This window comes from Argopecten irradians, chromosome 2, assembly GCF_041381155.1.
Source record: "Argopecten irradians isolate NY chromosome 2, Ai_NY, whole genome shotgun sequence".
NCBI classification, from domain to species: domain Eukaryota; kingdom Metazoa; phylum Mollusca; class Bivalvia; order Pectinida; family Pectinidae; genus Argopecten; species Argopecten irradians.
This window is the reverse complement of record NC_091135.1, coordinates 39,101,513-39,121,703: the sequence shown is the minus strand read 5'-3', so window position 1 is coordinate 39,121,703 and position 20,191 is coordinate 39,101,513. Positions and strand designations below refer to the sequence as shown.

The window sequence follows — 20,191 nt, the reverse complement described above, 5'->3', positions numbered from 1 at the left end:
AAGTACTTTCCCAATATACCTAGCTAGTGTATAGAATTAAAGATATTTGTGATAGCAAAATAATAGGCTGTACAACTGCCGAAGATTGGAATACATAATGTCCGACTCAAGGATATTTTGTTTACCAAAATCTAGATGGAGGAAGAGACGGTTCTTGAGACCAGCAACATGTCCATGTCGGAAAAACTTGAAGCGTTCTTGGCCTAATGCTAATAGTCCATGTGTTGTTTTGTCATTTGAACAGACTAGAAGCTTGGCTCCCCTTACTCCCCTCACTGGCAGGCGATACCTGAAGGAAAAGGACCACAGTATTACACCAGTCTCCACCGCCACTCAGAGTGTCGGTCGACTACAACATCTCCTGTCAGGACGCAAGACTGGACCCAGTGAGGAACTGCTACAGCTCTTTCAGTAAGTTTATTGTTTCTATTGGAAAGAAATAATAAAAATAATTAAAAAAGGTTGAAATATATTGTATGGTAAGAACTCTTAAGTGCCAATTAAATGAAAATGACAATTTATTTTCCATATTGATTATATATGCTAAAACAATGCAAAATCATTTTGATATATGGTACTGCGTACTTATGTTAAATATAAAGGGAATAAAGGGAAAAGGAGAAAACAAACTGACAATGCTTTGTATCTTGATTTCACAAAGACTTTTAAAGAAGGAAACAAAAATCAAGCTTGGTTAAGCATTGTTAGCTTCTTTTGAAAATATGACGGAAAAGGAAAATTGAGAGGGGAAAAAATTAAGAAGAAAGAAATGTACAATTGAATGGAACAGTTTTAACCAGTGAATATGAATAACAGTTATGATTTCTGAGTTCTATATTATTTTTCTTGATGAAAGATAGGATTATTTTCACTTTGTGAAGTGTTGTTCAATGTTAAGTCTCTATTGACATGCTTTGAAATGACATGTCATATTATTATTATTTTTTCACATTCAGTACATATTCTATAAGAAAATAAATATTCTACTTGAAAATATTGCCCCCCTAAATATTTTCTTAGGATTTTCCATTGTACAAGATGAAAGGAATTTTAAACAATTATGATTTGATTGTGTAGGATTGTTTTAGAATAGGTTTCTTAATTTTTACTTCTGCATACAGTTACCCTTTTGGAAAACAGAATGAAGTTATCGATGATAAAAATTTTTTTATCCCAATCATAGCAAGGTTAGGAAGGGACATAACTCTAGAAGTTCTCTTGTTTCTCTTGGTTTAATGTTTACTGAGGTTTCTTGATAATTTGTCACTGTGCAGAATCACACAGCTTTAGAGCACTGCAAACCAAACAATAACCAACTATTTTGATACTTAATGCATTGTTTGTTTGCAGAGAATGTAAAAAGGATCCCAACGATTCCATAATACCTCGATTAAAGGAGATGGGAGATGTGTTCTGCAATCATTATGTGCAGGTTAGTCTACATACAATTTAAATCAAAACAAAGGTTTCAAAAAAGTAAAATGACAAAGTTTTGATTTAAATGGCATAGTTTTGATTTAAATGACATAGTTTTGATATAAATGATATAGTTTTGATATAAATGATATAGTTTTGAAATAAATGATATAGTTTTGATATAGTTTTGCCGTTTGGAGTATGATTAGTGTCATCTTCCTGTGATTGTGAATGATTATGAGATTATGTAACATCACTCACAAATACTGGAAGGTGGTACTTCTACTCAAACCATATGAATTACAGTAAACTTTCGGTTAGTTTGTACAAAATTAAATAAACATTGATGGACCCGTTCAAATTATCCAAATAAATCTCCAGGGAAAAATTGGAACTATCCAAGTTGAAATTGGTAAAAATCAGTTTGAGTACCGACATAGCTGCGGTAAGCAATATGTTGAATATAAGGCTGGAACTCTATAGGAAAAGCAAATATATTTTGCTTATTTACCTGAAAGATGAACTCCTCGTAAACCTGAGCATTTAATTTACGAATTTATAATTTATTAGATATATCTACAAATAGTGGTATACTACCTAGCAGAAGCCATGCATATGTGAATGTTGTCAAAGCCCCAAAACAGCACTGTTCGCGATCGACGCTTTAATCTAGGCCTACATATTGTCGTCCATTTATTTATTTAAACCACAGAAAATCTAGTTAGGTCTTTGTTAATCAATGTTAATTAATCTATTTATTCAATTTGATTATAAAGAAAGTCCGGTTTCATTTACGAAACTGCTGCTGAAAATGTTCACATTCAGTTCGTAAAATTGGGTCACAATCAAACTGTCAGATTGTCGAATCCTCGATTACATTTTGTCTGCTTCTAAAATAAGATTATTACGTAGCTAGATTTAACTTGATGAATAATTATTTCTGTATTGTTTAATTTGTGTACAAGTGGATTGTTTCAGCTCTAACTGAATATGTAATCACATCCACTGGCTGTGACCCAGTGGCTGGCGTCTGATGCTTGCCAAGACACCTCGTAACTGGTCTGTCCAAGCCAGCATGAGGCACATGTTTACATCTCGATCGGCTAACTAAGGAAAGATCAAATGCATATTGTAATATCGACTTTAACTGATATCTTTATCTAGAATGGACTTAACAAATATTGACGATCTCTTGCATGTGTTTCCACAGGTACAGCCAGATCATATATATGTTTTTCCTGAAAAAATTATGTGTTCGAACTATCAGCGGGTTCAAATTAACCGGAGGTTTACAGTAACTATTTAGTAACTGTTATGTTGTTTCCATCCCCAGCCCACTGATGACCATCCCGGTGCCCACATTGACTTTGCCAAGCGCCGTCTACAGCTTGGAGAGAGCCTGTATTTTAAAACCTTAGAAAGCATTATAACCTCGGAGAGAAAGCGCAGGAAAAAAGGCAGCAAAGAAAGCTTGGCACCAATTACTGTAAGTATCTAGGACAGTTACAATTAAGTGGATTTACACTTAAGCTTGTGTCTTTTGAAAATTCAAAAAAATGATCTACTCTAGTTTGAAAACATGAAAAACAGTTGTCATTTGTTGAGGAACCTCTATAAAATTAATGTTTGTATGAGGGATTTAGTGCCCTGGAATCTTCCATTTCTATAGATGGTAGTGAAGGTGTGTATTGATTAAGGATAAGAAATTCTATTCACTTCGAGAAGAAAATCAGATGTCAGAATTGAGAAGAACTGCTTTTTGAGGGTAATTTATTAAACTTCAAGATTACAAATGAGGACCATCCGCTCCATTAAGAAAAAGTTCAATTAATATTCTAATTAATTTGTAAATTTTCTAGACACAAATCCCATATCATAATTGCTTAAGTTGTGCTGAAAAAGTCACTAATACCTGACCATTGTTTGTTACAATCTGATTGGGTTTGTTACAGGCGTTGTTAGAACAGGATATGTTTCACCGGTCACTGATCGCTTGCTGCTTAGAAATTGTCATCTTCTCATACAACTCTCAGAGGTGGGTATTGCATCATGCTTTCTAGAAATATTGTTACAAACTTTTTGTGGATGTAACATTACAACAGATTATACCTGATGCAGGCTACAATTCATCAGATTTCAAATTTATGGCCAGTGATGCAGATTCACTGGTAGAATGTGAAACACCTTAATGGTTAGGCCACTGTTACTATAGGTTTAATAGGGATTGAATGTGGCTGAAGTGAAATCCATGTATGATAAGATAAAGAGGACCATTATATCTAAAAAAAGAATGTAAAAATAATTCATGTTGCCAATAAGATGTTGAAATGGAGTGGTATGAACAATTGGTTGTTGTATTGAGAATTTGTAATATGTGCCACAGGATAATTATAATGAAGATAGGTGCACTATTAAACTTAAAATACAGTAGAGGATATACAGATATATGGGCTTCTCCATCAAGATGTGTACTAATGTGTCAAATTTCCATGGTATGTTAACTTGTGTATTGTACAGGATGTTTCCCTGGATAGTGGAGATCTTTGAGCTGAGTGCCTACCACTTCTACAAGGTTGTAGAGATTATCATAAGGGCTGAGGAAGGACTATCCCGGGACATGGTCAAACATCTCAATCATGTAAGTCTATCAACATGTATCCTTAACATGAAATGAATACAATTTGATGACATGATTTTAAGTGAAGAATAGTATTATTAGTGGTAAACATTTAAAAAAAAAAAAAAAATTGTAATGATAATAAAAAAAAATGTCATTCAAGCAATATCTTGTGAATATGCTGTGGCATGGGAACAACCTAAAAGATTTGGCTTAAAATGTAATTCTGCCTCTGTTGCTATGAAGTAAAGAAGGTATTCAACTCAATAATAATCAGCCATTTCATATTTAAATGCTGCTTTTCAAATTGCTTAATTTGTTAAGTAAATTTTATCAGGAATAGCCTCTCGTTTAAAATCTCCTACTTTTTTTTAATCAGCTGTCGCATTGACCAATATTAGCTATAGTGATATTTAGATAGAATGAAAGAAATGTTTCATTGGCTGTTTGGAGGAAGTCAAGGGAATATGAACGTTTTTATGTAGACCATGTAATTCACACTCTGTAACCCCACAAACCTTTGTTATTACAGATTGAAGAAAGTATTTTAGAGTGTCACGCCTGGAAGAATGAATCGCCTCTGTGGGACACCATAAAAGACCAAAATAGCGAAGTACCAGCTTGTGAAGATGTAATTTTATTTTGTATATCTTTATTCTAAACCTCTTAATTATTTGGCAGTTGGTAGATTTCACTTTGATAATCAAAACATTGCAAGATAATTTTGATAATTAAAGTATTGCAAGATAAAGATTGAGTTAGCCTACCTTATTTGAGGATTAATTTGACAAATATCTGTAATACTGCTTACTATCATAAGAGATTACATAGGTTAGACACAATGGTGTCAGACCGTGTCACATTCTAGCTATAGTCCTCCGACTCTGTCACATCAACTGTTGTTAAGGATTTCAAATATAAGGTTGAATTAAATTTTATGTTTATATTTCCAATATTTCAAGGTCGTTTTACCGAGTCAGCTAGAATCTGTACAAGTGAATCCTCCAATGCTTCATCCAGCTGTTAAAAGACTAGTGGATGAAGGACGTAGCAGTGGACAACAACAGCCACAGCAATCTACAACTACTCTTAAAGGTAGGACATGTATCAGTTTGGATCAATTCCACAAGTTATAAGCATATAACACATTTAGGGTTATCAGGAGTTCATGTAGATAGGAAACTTAAGGAGGTAGTGTAAGTAAATTAAATACTTATACGGTCCCAGAAATGTCCAGATCCTACAGGATAATGGTTATAGATCACATTAGAAAGACAGCTAGGAGCTAACGACGATGGCCAGTGATCCCTTTATTAGCACGCCCTACCCACACATTGTATCTAGAATCATCCTTATACATCAATGTTACATTGTTTAGATTCTCTGCTGTCGCCCCCTGGAGCTACGACGATGGCCAGTGATCGCTTTATTAGCTTGCCCTCCCCACACATTGTATCTAGAATCATCCTTACACATCAATGTTTCATTGTTTAGATTCTCCGCCGTAGCCCCCTGGAGCTACGACGATGGCCAGTGATCGCTTTATTAGCTCTCCCTCCCCACACATTGTATCTAGAATCATCCTTACACATCAATGTTACACTATTTAGATCCTCTGCTGTTGCCCCCTGGAGCTACGACGATGGCCAGTGATCGCTTTATTAGCTCGCCCTTCCCACACATTGTATCTAGAAACATACTTACACATCAATGTTACATTGTTTAGATGCTCTGCCGTCGCCCCCTGGAGCTACGACGATGGCCAGTGATCTCTTTATTAGCTCGCCCTCCCCACACATTGTATCTAGAATCATCCTTATACATCAATGTTACACTGTTTAGATGCTCTGCCGTCGCCCCCTGGAGCTACGACGATGGCCAGTGATCTCTTTATTAGCTCCCCTCCCCACACATTGTATCTAGAATCATCCTTATACATCAATGTTACATTGTTTAGATGCTCTGCCGTCGCCCCCTGGAGCTACGACGATGGCCAGTGATCTCTTTATTAGCTCGCCCTCCCCACACATTGTATCTAGAATCATCCTTATACATCAATGTTACATTGTTTAGATGCTCTGCTGTCGCCCCCTGGAGCTACGACGATGGCCAGTGATCGCTTTATTAGCTCGCCCTCCCCACACATTGTATCTAGAATCATCCTTATACATCAATGTTACACTGTTTAGATTCTCTGCTGTCGCCCCCTGGAGCTACGACGATGGCCAGTGATCTCTTTATTAGCTCGCCCTCCCCACACATTGTATCTAGAATCATCCTTATACATCAATGTTACACTGTTTAGATTCTCTGCCATCACCCCCTGGAGCTACGACGATGGCCAGTGATCGCTTTATTAGCTCGCCCTTCCCACACATTGTATCTAGAAACATACTTACACATCAATGTTACATTGTTTAGATGCTCTGCCGTCGCCCCCTGGAGCTACGACGATGGCCAGTGATCTCTTTATTAGCTCGCCCTCCCCACACATTGTATCTAGAAACATACTTACACATCAATGTTACATTGTTTAGATGCTCTGCCGTCGCCCCCTGGAGCTACGACGATGGCCAGTGATCTCTTTATTAGCTCGCCCTCCCCACACATTGTATCTAGAAACATACTTACACATCAATGTTACATTGTTTAGATTCTCTGCCATCGCCCCCTGGAGCTACGACGATGGCCAGTGATCGCTTTATTAGCTCGCCCTCCCCAGGAAGTGCCAAGAGACGTCTGTTTATCACCAAGCATAATCCTGCTGGTGCCACCGTAACCACTATATCCAGCAAGACAGAGACACCAGGGTCAGCAACCAATACCGCTTCAACAACCACCAGTACTTCAAACTCTCCAGCTGTCCCAACACAGATAATAGCATTCCAACAGGCACAGACGGAGGATGGCCGACAGGTAGGGTCTACAGCACCAGTGCATGTGGTATCATTGCAGAGTTATCTGCCCTTACTGGTTAAATATCAGTTGAGGTGTCAAAATTTCTTGAAGGCCCACTACCTTTCTGAAACGGCTTTTAACTTTTAAAATGGAAATGTAAAACGAGATTGATAATTTTATAAAATCGCAAAAGTTATCAACTTACCGGTAATGCTACACTTAGCATCATCTTCTGAACAATTTAATTTAGATAAATAAAATGTTAATTTTCAAAACGTGGGTCGTGTTTTATTTCTCCCCGTCGTCCTAAATACCTCACGGTAGTTGATTATCACTGCGCCAGAAGGCAAAACAGCGAAATGAAACCCAACTGTTAACAGGTATATTATGCAGGATATCTTGCATAAACTTCATGTTGTAACCTCATCTTAGGCCATCGATATATATTTTCTTATGTTATTAATGTTTTTTAGAAACCTTCAAATTTCGCTCCGGAAAGGTAGTGGGCCTTTAAGCAAAATAAAAGACTTTATGCAGGCAAACTTGTGATGTCGTAACTTAAGTTTGTAATTACAGAATATCTAGACAACAAAGAAATCACCAAACAACATTTAGGTTTCCTAATTTGGTGCTCGCTCTGGCCTATCTGAAGCCTGAAGTGGTAAACATGTTTTTGTCTGCTTTTTTTCACCACAGAGAGAAGATATTGGATGTCCTTGAAAACATTTTTACTTAATGACTCTGAAAAATCCCTGTAGAGTTGATGTATAAAATGTGATTCTTGTGTTTTACAGGTGTTGATACCAGTACATACCCTTTTGCCCCAGAAAGCCTCAAACACGATAACCACGCCTAAAACCACAACCACTACAGCTACTCCTGCTACTACAGCCGTGCAAACCAATAATTCTGTCTCCACACAGACGCCAACAAACAAACCAAGGAAAACAGGCTCTCTTGCACTGTTCTTTAGGAAGGTATGGATTGATGAAATAACGTCTATTAAAGAGAATTTAGCTTTCATGCCACTTGAATTCATACAATCATGAAAATTGGGTTTGGTGTTGTCTATCTGTAGTTTGTCCCAAAATTTGTCTTTGAATCTCTGGAGGTTTTATAATTATATTATGACCTATCTACTGCATATAGCTCTATCATTTTAAGGGTTAAGTGTTGATGTTCTTTGTTTATTTGCATAATCTTTACATCAATCAGTATCTAAAGAATTTTTGGAATTTCTTTACCTTCATAATAAATTTCTTTAAAAAGTTAATTTGAAAATTGAAAAACAATTGAATATTTTAGATGTATCACTTAGCCAGTGTAAGACTGAGGGATCTATGTGACCGATTACAAGTGGATGATGATGACCTACGACAGAAGATGTGGACGTGTTTCGAGCATACACTTGTCCATCACACGGATCTGATGATGGACCGTCACATCGACCAGATGATTATGTGTGCAATATATGTGATGGCCAAGGTAAAACACTAGTTGATCTTCATTTCTTTCAAATGGTCTTAATTCATGTACAGCTTTTGTAAGTTTGATACAAATACATACACATGTTGTTTGCATATTTTTAGCCCACCATCATCATATGTTGGGCTATTCAAATCACTTTTCATCCGTGGTCTGTCTGTCCATCTGTTAACAATTCTTGTTATCGCCAATTCTCAGAAATTACATGAGGGATCGTTCATAAATTTCATATGTAGGTTCCCCTAGGGCCCTGATTGCGCATATTGCATTTAGGGACCGATCAGTCCACAATATGGCCGCCAGGCAGCCATCTTAGATTTTGATAGTTTAAGTTTTGTTATCGCTATGTGTCAGAAAGTCCTAAAGGAATCATTCTCAAATTTCATATGTAGGTTACCCTCTGTCCCTAGTTGTGCATATTGTGTTCTGGGACTGAGCGATCAACAAGATGGCTGCCAGGCCGCCATCTTGGATTTTGATAGTTAAAGTCTTATCGCTATTTCTCAGAAAGTACTAAAGGTATTCAAAATTTTCATATGAAGGTTACCCTAGGGCCCTAGATGGGCATGTTGTGTTTTGGGACTGATCGGTCAACAAGATGGCCGCCAGGTCGCTTTCTTGTATTATGGTATAAAAAGTTGTTACTTCTATTTCTCAGAAAGTACTGAAGGGATCTTTCTTAAATTCCATTTGTAGGTTCCCCAGGAGCCCTAGATGGGCATGTTGTGTTTTGGGACTGATCGGTCAACAAGATGGCCGCCAGGTCGCTTTCTTGTATTATGGTATTACTGAAGTACTGCAGTGATCTGTCTCTCAAATTACATATCCCATAGTTGTGTATAGTGCATTTTGGGGCAGATCTGTCTACAAGATGACTGACAGGCCACCATCTTGGATTTAGATAGTTTAAGCTTGAAAAGTAAAGAAAATATACATCTGTCAATTGTCAGACATAGAGCAATCTTTGGTGGGTGCCAAGAACCCTCTGGGATCTCTTGTATTGTGAAGACAGCATAGTTTCTGAAAAAGAAAATTTTCAAATTTTACTCCTAGACTGATAATATATTAATTTTATTGATGCTGTGACATCACAAGGCTGTATTGCATGGGTAGCAATGTAATAAAGCCTCAGGTGACATGTGAAGGGTTAAACAGTATTACATCTTTAGGTATGAGGAAAAAAAGTGTATACATACCATAATTTGTGACACATAATAATTCAACTTCTGCTATTACTTGTGTTTTAGGTGACCGATCACCCACAGTCTTTCCAGAATATCATGAAGTGCTATAGACTTCAGCCTCAAGCACAGAGTCACGTAAGTATACTAACGAGGCTTGTGTCCATCACTACTTCTAAAGTGCAGCTGTCTATAAGACAAACCATTATAAATCTTACTTTGTAGAATCTAAAAATTTACAAATAATCTATTTCACAACCTTAGTTGTTACTTAATTATGTTGCATGTGAATAAAACCATTTTTGTGAACATTTTCTTAAAGTTAGATATGCATCGAGTTAACTTGAATAGAGTTCATAGTTAAAAATTCCTTCTGAGATTTGAGTTCCTGATTGACCCTCATCAAAAATTCATACAAAAAATATCTGCTACAAAAACAATGTGTACACTTCCATCACAGTTAAGGCCTGTGCTCACCTTACTGAATCAATCAATGGTTTGTTTCTCTACAGGTATACAGAAGTGTGCTAATCAGCGGGCGACGTAGACGGACGTCTGGTAGCAGTGACAGCAGTAAAAATGGAACCAGTGGTTCCTCTTCTCCAGTTCCTGAAATAAAGGAGGAAGTGACTACAAAAAGTAAGTATTCTTCAAAGCATTCTATGAGTGAAATCTTATTTCTTGCTCTGTAGTTAAAAGTGAAAAGGTTTCCACTAGTAAGGTTCACTTAAAGATTGTTTGGTTTTTGGAGACTCATTATTCTTTATTAGGTATAGCTACCTAAAATTCCTTTTTGTCCACTAAAACAACCTATATATTGTTGGTTAGTGATATGATGATGGATATAAAAACTTAACCTTACTCTGGGGAAACCTATAGACACCTACCAAGAATACTGACTTGGTTAATCCTATCCAAACACAATATTTGCATATTGGCAGTTTTAAAAGCTTTTCTATATTATCACAGCTTTGATTCACAGTTTCATAGGTCCATTACAAAGTTCATCCTGTAGTGCAGAAGGTTTTCATAGGAAAATTGTTATAAAAGTGGCCATTTCCATTCATCTACATGTATATTTTGTACAGAAAAAGGAGAAATCCGATCGTCCAGTACACTACCTGTGCCTCACCCTAGTAGTCACCCTCCCACCCCCACACGTCTACTCGCCACAGGGCCAGGCTTTGATTTAGGCGAGGAGCGAGGCGACCTCATCATGTTCTACAACATGGTAAGTATACAGTCCTACTTATTTTTGAGATTTTAAACTGGTGTCAAATACAAACTTTAATCAATTCTATTTTAACATTTTTAATTACTATTAAATTCTCTTTATTTGCACCATATCGGTTGTAAAATAAGAAGTAAAGAGGAAAAAGCATCTTTCCTTGAGCAATGCTCTTTGGGAAATATTACCAACCTTATCAATCTGATTATAATACAGATCCTTATAACCACTCCGCTCAATAGAGTATCTAACAACATACCATAAGGGGTCACGTTCTGGTGATCTTTACACCACCTGTATTTCAGATCAAATACATTTTCTGCTCATTACCAAATCAATTGAAAATACCATTTCGTCCCATTATACATGTACATTTAGCTTTGTTGTGCTCTTTGGATGAGATGACTACGTACACAAAAATAATTCTTGATAGCTTTTTCAAACTATTCGTCCTCTGAAATTCACTTTCAAGATTCTGCAGGTAGCAATGTGAGTATTCAATTGACTATTTCCAAAGGTCACCTGGATGTGACCCTCTCACCTAACATAGTGACGATAAGGATCTGTATTTTAGTCAGATTGACTACCTAAATTACCTGATTGAATCAGTTTGATGTTCCCTCCATACAGTATATTCTAGTGTTAACCATATCTGTTATATAATTTGGAGATGGGGACATCTATTGCTTTTTAAGATATATCTAGATCTTAAAGAATTCAAAACATTGAATTCTACAAAATATTGAAGGTCAAGATGAAAATAATATGGCTTTTGTGTGACTAGTGATTTTGTTAAGTTTGATGTATAACACAGCTTTTTACACTTTCAGGTCTATGTAGGAAGTATGAAGAAATTTGCCATGAAATTTTCTTCACAAAGTCAATCAGAGGTTGGTATTGATTTTCCATGAAGTTGATAATTGATCTCAAACAACTAGATTTTATCTAGGCATAAGAGGATGAAGTAAAATACTGTTATAGATAGTTTATGAATAGCACAACCAAATTTTTTTCTTAAAAATAGGTTCCCCTAGGTCCCTATAGTTGTGCACATTGTATTTTGGGACCAATGGTTAAACAACATGGCCGCCAGACAGCCATCTTGGATTTTGGTATTTAAAGTTTGTTATCCCTATTTCTCAGGAAGATTTAAAGGGATCTGTCTCAAATTGCACATGCACTTCCCCTAGGGTCTTAGTTGTGCATATTACATTTTCGGACCGATCGATAAACAAAATGGCCGACAGGCAGTCATCTTGGATTTTAATAATTAAAGTTTGTTACCGCTATTTCTCAGTAAGAACTGAAGGGATCTATCTCAAATTCCATGTACAGATTCCCCTAGAAACCAAGCTGTGCATATAGCATTTTGGGACCGATTGGTTAACAAGATGACAGGCTGCTGTCTTGGATTTTCATAATCGAAGATTGTTACCGCTATTTCTCAGAAAGTACTGAAGCTACCGTCTCAAATTTCATATTCAGGTTCCCCTAGGACCTTAGTTGTGCACATTGCATTTTGGAACCAATCAGTCAACAAGATGGCAAACAAGTAGCCATCTTAGGTTTTGATAATTGTTTGTTACGGATATACATCTCAGAAAGTACTGAAAGGGTCTTTCTCAAATTTCACATGTAGTATGTAGTAAAAGTTTGAAAAGGAGAGAAAAGATCTATCATTCCATTGTCAGACATAGATCATTCTTTGGTGGGCGCCAAGATCCCACTGGGATCTCTTTTTTCATAGATCAAAATTTTGTGACAAAGGGGGTGGTCTGGTGCAAAAGTATCATCCCTGTGAAATGACTGGCTCTACAGTAACATAACATAATAGATACAATAGATATAAGATATACATTAAAGTTTGTAACATAACATAATAGATACAATAGATATAAGATATACATTAAAGTTTGTAACATAACATAATAGATACAATAGATATACGATATACATTAAAGTTTGTAACATAACACAATAGATACAATAGATATAAGATATACATTAGGGTTTGTAACATAACATAATAGATAGATATAGATATACATTAAAGTTTGTAACATAACACAATAGATACAATAGATATAATATATAAAGTTAATAGATATAAGATATACATTAAAGTTTGTAACATAACACAATAGATACAATAGATATAAGATATACATTAAAGTTTGTAACATAACATAATAGATATAAGATATACATTAAAGTTTGTAACATAACATAATAGATACAATAGATATAAGATATACATTAAAGTTTGTAACATAACACAATAGATACAATAGATATAAGATATACATTAAAGTTTGTAACATAACACAATAGATACAATAGATATAAGATATACATTAAAGTTTGTAACATAACACAATAGATACAATAGATATAAATAACATTAAAGTTTGTAACATACATTAAAGTTTAGTAATACATTAAAGATTTGTACATTAAGATATACATTAAAGTTTTACATAAATGATACATAGATAAGTATACATTAAGTTTGTACATAACATAATAGATACAATAGATATAAGATATACATTAAAGTTTGTAACATAACATAATAGATACAATAGATATAAGATATACATTAAAGTTTGTAACATAACATAAATAGATACAATAGATATAAGATATACATTAAAGTTTGTAACATAACAAATAATACAATAGAAATAAGATATACATTAAAGTTTGTAACATAACATAATAGATACAATAGATATAAGATATACATTAAAGTTTGTAACATAACAAAATAGATACAATAGATATAAGATATACATTAAAGTTTGTAACATAACAAAATAGATACAATAGATATAAGATATACATTAAAGTTTGTAACATAACATTATAGATACAATAGATATAAGATATATATTAAAGTTTGTAACATAACATAATAGATACAATAGATATAAGATATACATTAAAGTTTGTAACATAACATTATAGATACAATAGATATAAGATATACATTAAAGTTTGTAACATAACATTATAGATACAATAGATATAAGATATATATTAAAGTTTGTAACATAACATTATAGATACAATAGATATAAGATATACATTAAAGTTTGTAACATAACATAATAGATATAAGATATACATTAAAGTTTGTAACATAACACAATAGATACAATAGATATAAGATATACATTAAAGTTTGTAACATAACATAATAGATATAAGATATACATTAAAGTTTGTAACATAACACAATAGATACAATAGATATAAGATATACATTAAAGTTTGTAACATAACATAATAGATACAATAGATATAAGATATACATTAAAGTTTGTGATGTTTTACAGGATTGCCCACCTCTGTCACCACTGCCAATGTCCAAAGTACACCCTTCATCCCCTCGGCGATTGCCTGGTAACCATTGTGTTTATATATCGCCCCACAAACTCACCAGTAACCTTCCCAGCGAACGGATGTTGTACTGCTTTCAGAAGAGTCCGGCAAAGGTATGTTCAGTCTTTGGTAGATCAGTGCTTTGAATTGAAATTTTATGATGTGAACTTGAGCTTAATTATCATCCTGGTACCCCTCTAAAACAGAATGTAAGAATTGAACAGTCCATATTTACATTATGACCAACAATGATTTTTACAGTAGTAGGCGTTACATAGCATATTTCAACTGTCACTGCCTCTTTTTCATCAATGTTATCATCAATACTTAAATTTCTTTCATGGACAGAAAAACAATCTAAAACATATCATCTGGAACACCTTTTGGTAAAAAGGAATTCTGTACTAGTAACTCAGAAGATTATCACTGAAATTATTTCACAAATTGCTCTGATCGTAGAAGACCAATAGAAGAAATTCACTATAATGTGTCATGATGTGACAGATGGACTATTCTGTGGAAGGATTTATACTGTACCTAGATTTGATTTCAGTAAGATATATACTACTTTATCCTAAAATAAAAATTAAGGATTTTAGATTTGATTGATTATTTCCTTTCAGGACTTACGTGCAATAAACAGAATGCTCAAGATGAAGGAGAAGAACACTACATCTTTCCTTGGTAAAAGGATGCTTAATGTTGATAATGATGGACCTAGTCCTGCTAAACAAATCTATCAGGGTATCTCATTGATGCGACGTCTTCAGAACCTTAACAGTGACCGACAGGAGAACGCTCAGTGACGGACAACATGGGGAAAAGAAACAGTGCAAGGTTGAAGTCAGTTGTCTACAGAACTGGAATAATGGAGGAAAATCAATAAAATCAATATTGAAAACAATGCTCTGACAAGACATTCAAAACAACACTTACATTGCTTTCTCCCGAATCGAATCTGGACATGTTAAAACCTTGTTATTTTCTAAGGATGAACTGAATCTGGAAAATGATGAAACATTATTACTAAACTTGTGATTTTTTATGTGGATAATATAAAATTAGCAAAAATTCAAACACCAGATAATAAGGACTAGTATTAAACCAGTACATGAATGTTGTCTGTGTTTCAGTGTTGTCAAATAGGAAAATAATATTTAGAGAGGGTACTGTTTCAACCAGTTTATCATGAAATAGTTATTTCATTGAATGAAATTATCTATTATCATTTTCTTTTATTTAAAAACTCCAAACAGAATTAGGAGGCTTCACCTTGAATTCTTTTTATTTTAAACATGACCTATGGATAAGAATCATTTATCATGGAGACATTAATTTTAAAATCAATTAAGTTTAATACCTAATTGTTATCATTTTCAATGAAATTAATTAAATCCAGGGTCATATTAATGCAGTTGTAATTTCTGTTTCGCATGCATCATCATTAATAATTTTTTTATTTCATGATTTGATCTCTTATAGACCATTATTTCCTGGTCTTAGTTGTATGATTTGTATATATAGTCTTTGTACATAAGATTAATCACACTGTAAATTTTGAAAACAGTATATATATACACAAACAATCCTTTAATCTCATGTGGTGCAAGATGCACAATGACTGTGATACAAAGTAAAATTTTAATAGGAGTTTTGATAATTATATATTGTATAATTTAATTTTTAAGAACATTATTAATGATGTACAAAACAATGAAGACGTTTGTAGATTTATATAGATTTACTCAACCACTGGATGGCACGACATGGTGTTGGACAGCAACTCTTAACTTGTAAATAGTCTATACGGCACCACGTCCAAAATATGGTGTAGAATGCTGCTCCTTCCCTTAAGAGCGGATCTTTATTTGATGTCAGCTTCTTAGTCTAAATATTCTCTCAAGGCAGACATTGTACGTTCAGGTTACAGTTTACGAATGTTACACACATGTGTGAGATTTTGATAATATGGAATGAAACGGTGGGAATGAATTGTAACTACTGTGTTTCAGTATTTGTACGGATGATTGAATGAAGAATTAATGTAATGATTCAATGTGCAGCTCATTTCAATATGCAAACGACTCCTTACGAAACATATTGATGAAATGAACACTGATGTAAGATTATGGCTCTAATTAGCAATCAAATGTATCCAAATCTTTGATTTGGTTGATATTAATTAAATATTTAATAAATTATGCTTCCAAGGAAATCAGGATTGTTAATTTCCTGGAGCTACAAGGGAGAACTCTTCCTATTTTACAGAAGAAAATTAACGGGAGTAACATAAATTTTATGGACCATTTTGTTTTATTTATTAATTTTAACATATAGTGCTTTTATATTTTTATTTCCAAGAGAAAAGAGAGTTTTCTTTTGTACAGATGATACAGATTGTGATTTGTGTACGGTACTATCATGGCCAGGATACATGCAGATAAGCTTATAAATTTATTGTCACTGAACTGATCTGCTTGAATGAACTGATCTGCTTTTACAGCCCATCCACAGTTGTTAACACTTTGGTGCAGATATTAGTTGGAAAATTATGGATCAAAGTTTTGATACTTGGGAACATCTTTGTTTACTACTCTATACAATTCAATTTTATGTTTAACTGGCGTTGAGAAACTGAGAATTAATATGGGAACATTTTTAAAAACCAAATGGATCTACGGTAAATCGCGATATAACGCCTTGAGAAGTTCAAAATAATAAAATGCAGAAAATAGGTAGATTCGGATATTTTTTATTGAAAGTGTGAGACACGAGAATCTTAACAGGTAAAGGACATTTCCATTGGGTTACTTATGTTCAGGAAACATTTTCTTGTTCAATGTTGTATGCTACATACATGCCATGCTGATGTTCAAAATATTTAATGATCAAGTGTGTAAAATGATTGAAATCTTTGTTTATTAAAAGTTTCTAGATGAAAACTATATTGTTGTATGAAGAATACAGCTTGCTGTATAGAAGGAAAACGGCATGGAATGTCTTCATTGGCTTTATGTGATTGTGTGTTCTGGAATGATGTGGCGTTCATGTTCCTTCACTATTCTCTTTCTACTCCTCAGAGTATTGCTTTCTTTTATCAGTTCTAAATGAAGGTCTATTTTGAAACCGTTTTGTTTTTACTGTTGCCAAATGATCCATGTAACTTGTTTTCATGTACATATTTTGTGTGGGTAAATTACAATACATAACTGTATAAAAAACACTCCCTAAGCGTACTTGTACATAGTTGTGTGGGTTACACATTATACAGAACTGGACATGAATTACTTAAAGTGACAATGAAATGTGAAACAAAAAACATGATATTGTAGTCAAAAATAAAATGTTTCAATACTTCATTCTGCTGGCTTGTTTTTTTATCATCAGATAATGGACTATTCAAATCACATTTTTCCCGATCGTCTGTAAACCATTCTTGTTATCACTGTTTCTTTGTGTAGGTTCTGTATGTAGGCTCCTCTTGGCCCTACTTGGGCCTTTGTATTGTATTGTGGATAAGATCCAAACTATGATGACGGCCGATAGGCTTCCTTTTTTGACGGTTATAATTTGACCAGAAACCTAATTGACTTTTTTGCTCTTTTTACTTGAATTTGGCATGAAGAGATCTAGCCTGTGTGTGTGTATATATATGTACGAGAGTGACTCGGGACTAAAGCAGGAGAAGCAAATTAATGATATCGGTATACCCTCCTCCCCTTTGGATATATTGACCGTTGGTTGGACATTCATGCCAAGTTCCTGTGCTATGGACAGTGAAAGGGAACGTTCTTCACTGGACGAAGGCGGTACCGCAGAGGAAATGGCTTGTATCCATTCATTCATATCTTTACTCCTCCGAAAACGAAGAGTTACATGGCATTAGCAACAATCTCCGTATGCCATCGGGTGACAAAAAGGAAATAATTCAATCATGCTTGGCACAAACATTTCCATTGGCCTAATGTTGATGTGAGTATCCAGTAACATTTCCTGCTATTAAGTTGTTTTTGATTGGCTCATAATTTGACGAAATGGCATGGTGAAGTTATGGGTTTTTTATTTAAAAACCTGAAAGTCTAAACCATTTTGAAATTTTCTTTCAGATGACATCACTTTCATTTTATTGTCTTCAAGCATCCAAGATGGTCGCTTTAGCTTTTGTTTAACTTTTTAAAACATTACATCCTATCATCAAATAATGTGTACTAATTTTGACAAACATTTTATGATAAATTATGTAAAAATCTACGCATCAAATTGACCATATTATCGCTCCATGGTGGCCGCGGTGGTCGAGTGGTTAAGATGTCTCGATATATTACCAGACGCGGGCTTCCCTCCACCAACAAACCTGGCACGTCCTTACATGACGATAACTATTAGTAGGACGTTAAACTTTAAAAAAAATTAGCTCATTGGTCAGAGTGCGGATTTAAAACGTTGGGGTTTTTTTTGTATTTCAATTTCGTACACGTTTTTCAAAGGTATTAGTCACGTTCCAATGAAAATTGACATGATTGTCAGTTCGGATGTGTATAAATGTACAAGATATTTTATCAATGCGGTAAACAAAATGGCAATCATTCCCAGGCTTTGATCGGTCGGGGTATTCTGACTATTTTGTCAAAATGAAGTTGTTTTGAAGGATGCCATAACACCATTGATAACACTTTGCAAACTGGTGCTGCAATAGTAAGAATGGAAGTTTCCCATTGAAAGAAATTTTAATATTGTTGTATGTGAATGAATTAAGTACAAATATAAAACTTGCCCAGTTACTGGAAAAAAAAACCGGTGATTGTGATTTTGAAGGATGCTGAAAACAGTGCGGTTGCATTGTAGTTTGAGAGGCTTTTTTTGTTTATTTTGTATTTTATATATATTTTTACCACAGTAGGCGATGTCTTAAATAAATAATAATTATATAATAATTAATAAAGCTCGTGTCTTTTGAAACTTTAAAAAAAATAACTCTCTGGTGTTGTATAAATTCAATATTTAACAGCCACTCATGGCGTAACCTCTATATATCCGTTGTCTAATATCTTCTATTGCTCTATTTAAAATATGACTACAACTTTATTTATTACCTTTTACATATAAACTTGTGCTCAAAATAGTTTTCTATACTCTTGAAAAACTTGTATATTTTGACGACATAAAACACGACTTTGATGCCATTTTTGATATAAAGAAACCCTGTCATACATCTCTACTGAGCCGTAACGCTGGCCCTTGGAACCTTTTGAATTTTTCAAACGTATTTCAAGGGTTGGCTTTAATGTTTCAGCATGCATATAACATTCAGTTTTAATAAAATTGTTTGCGAAAGAGGTCATTTACCATCAGCTCAACAAATTATGTATTAACAGTAAGACTTCAGTAGGTTCAATCATATTTTATTGCCATATAATATATTATGTACAATTGGTCATAATGCACACCAACATATATACGTAGGTTAATATCACTACGATAAGCGAAATGAACGTACATTGTTGTACAAGAGAACTATGCATTTGTACTGTGAACCAACTTTCTTTCACGTGCTATTTATTTTCGCGAATTTCGCGATCAAGGTAAATTCGCGAAAGTTTATCTCCGCGAATTGATATCTTCAACAGTTCTTCTACAATTACAAAGCTTGTAACGGTAAATAAATTTGATTCCTTTGATCTCCCACACAGCTCGGCGACGATCAGTTTGTAAAACGTTTCTGATTGGCCGACCTATCGGGGAACAGTATCGGCGCGAGTGTAACACTTTAACTGACTAATACAAATGTAGTTTGGGAAGAAGGCGGGGCCACTGTTCGTCGCAATTTTTTCTTTCGATTTAATAGTACGTATCATGACATTACAAGTGATCTACGTACTTAATTGTACCAAAGATACACAATTGCACGATACCAGAAAAACGAATGATTTGCTAATTTTTTTCTCTCTTCCTTCTGCCTACATATAGCCTAGATTTTAATTC

At 34.4% G+C, this 20,191-nt stretch overlaps 1 protein-coding gene across 2 annotated transcripts in view; it reads left to right on the top strand.

Moving 5' to 3' along the window:
• The window catches only part of LOC138315434 (retinoblastoma-like protein 1), a 34,213-nt gene extending 16,645 nt beyond the window's left edge, over positions 1-17,568 (top strand). For both annotated transcript variants that reach the window (XM_069256459.1, XM_069256458.1), the window contains 16 exons: positions 245-411; positions 1,351-1,432; positions 2,750-2,902; positions 3,369-3,451; positions 3,934-4,054; positions 4,566-4,664; positions 4,996-5,128; positions 6,687-6,949; positions 7,726-7,908; positions 8,237-8,416; positions 9,664-9,735; positions 10,110-10,236; positions 10,686-10,828; positions 11,656-11,715; positions 14,164-14,322; positions 14,833-17,568. In XM_069256459.1, the coding sequence (XP_069112560.1) occupies positions 245-411; positions 1,351-1,432; positions 2,750-2,902; positions 3,369-3,451; positions 3,934-4,054; positions 4,566-4,664; positions 4,996-5,128; positions 6,687-6,949; positions 7,726-7,908; positions 8,237-8,416; positions 9,664-9,735; positions 10,110-10,236; positions 10,686-10,828; positions 11,656-11,715; positions 14,164-14,322; positions 14,833-15,015 (2,208 nt within the window). In that variant the 3' untranslated portion in view covers positions 15,016-17,568. The remainder of the gene's footprint in view (positions 1-244; positions 412-1,350; positions 1,433-2,749; positions 2,903-3,368; positions 3,452-3,933; positions 4,055-4,565; positions 4,665-4,995; positions 5,129-6,686; positions 6,950-7,725; positions 7,909-8,236; positions 8,417-9,663; positions 9,736-10,109; positions 10,237-10,685; positions 10,829-11,655; positions 11,716-14,163; positions 14,323-14,832) is intronic.
• Positions 17,569-20,191: the final 2,623 nt, after the last annotated feature.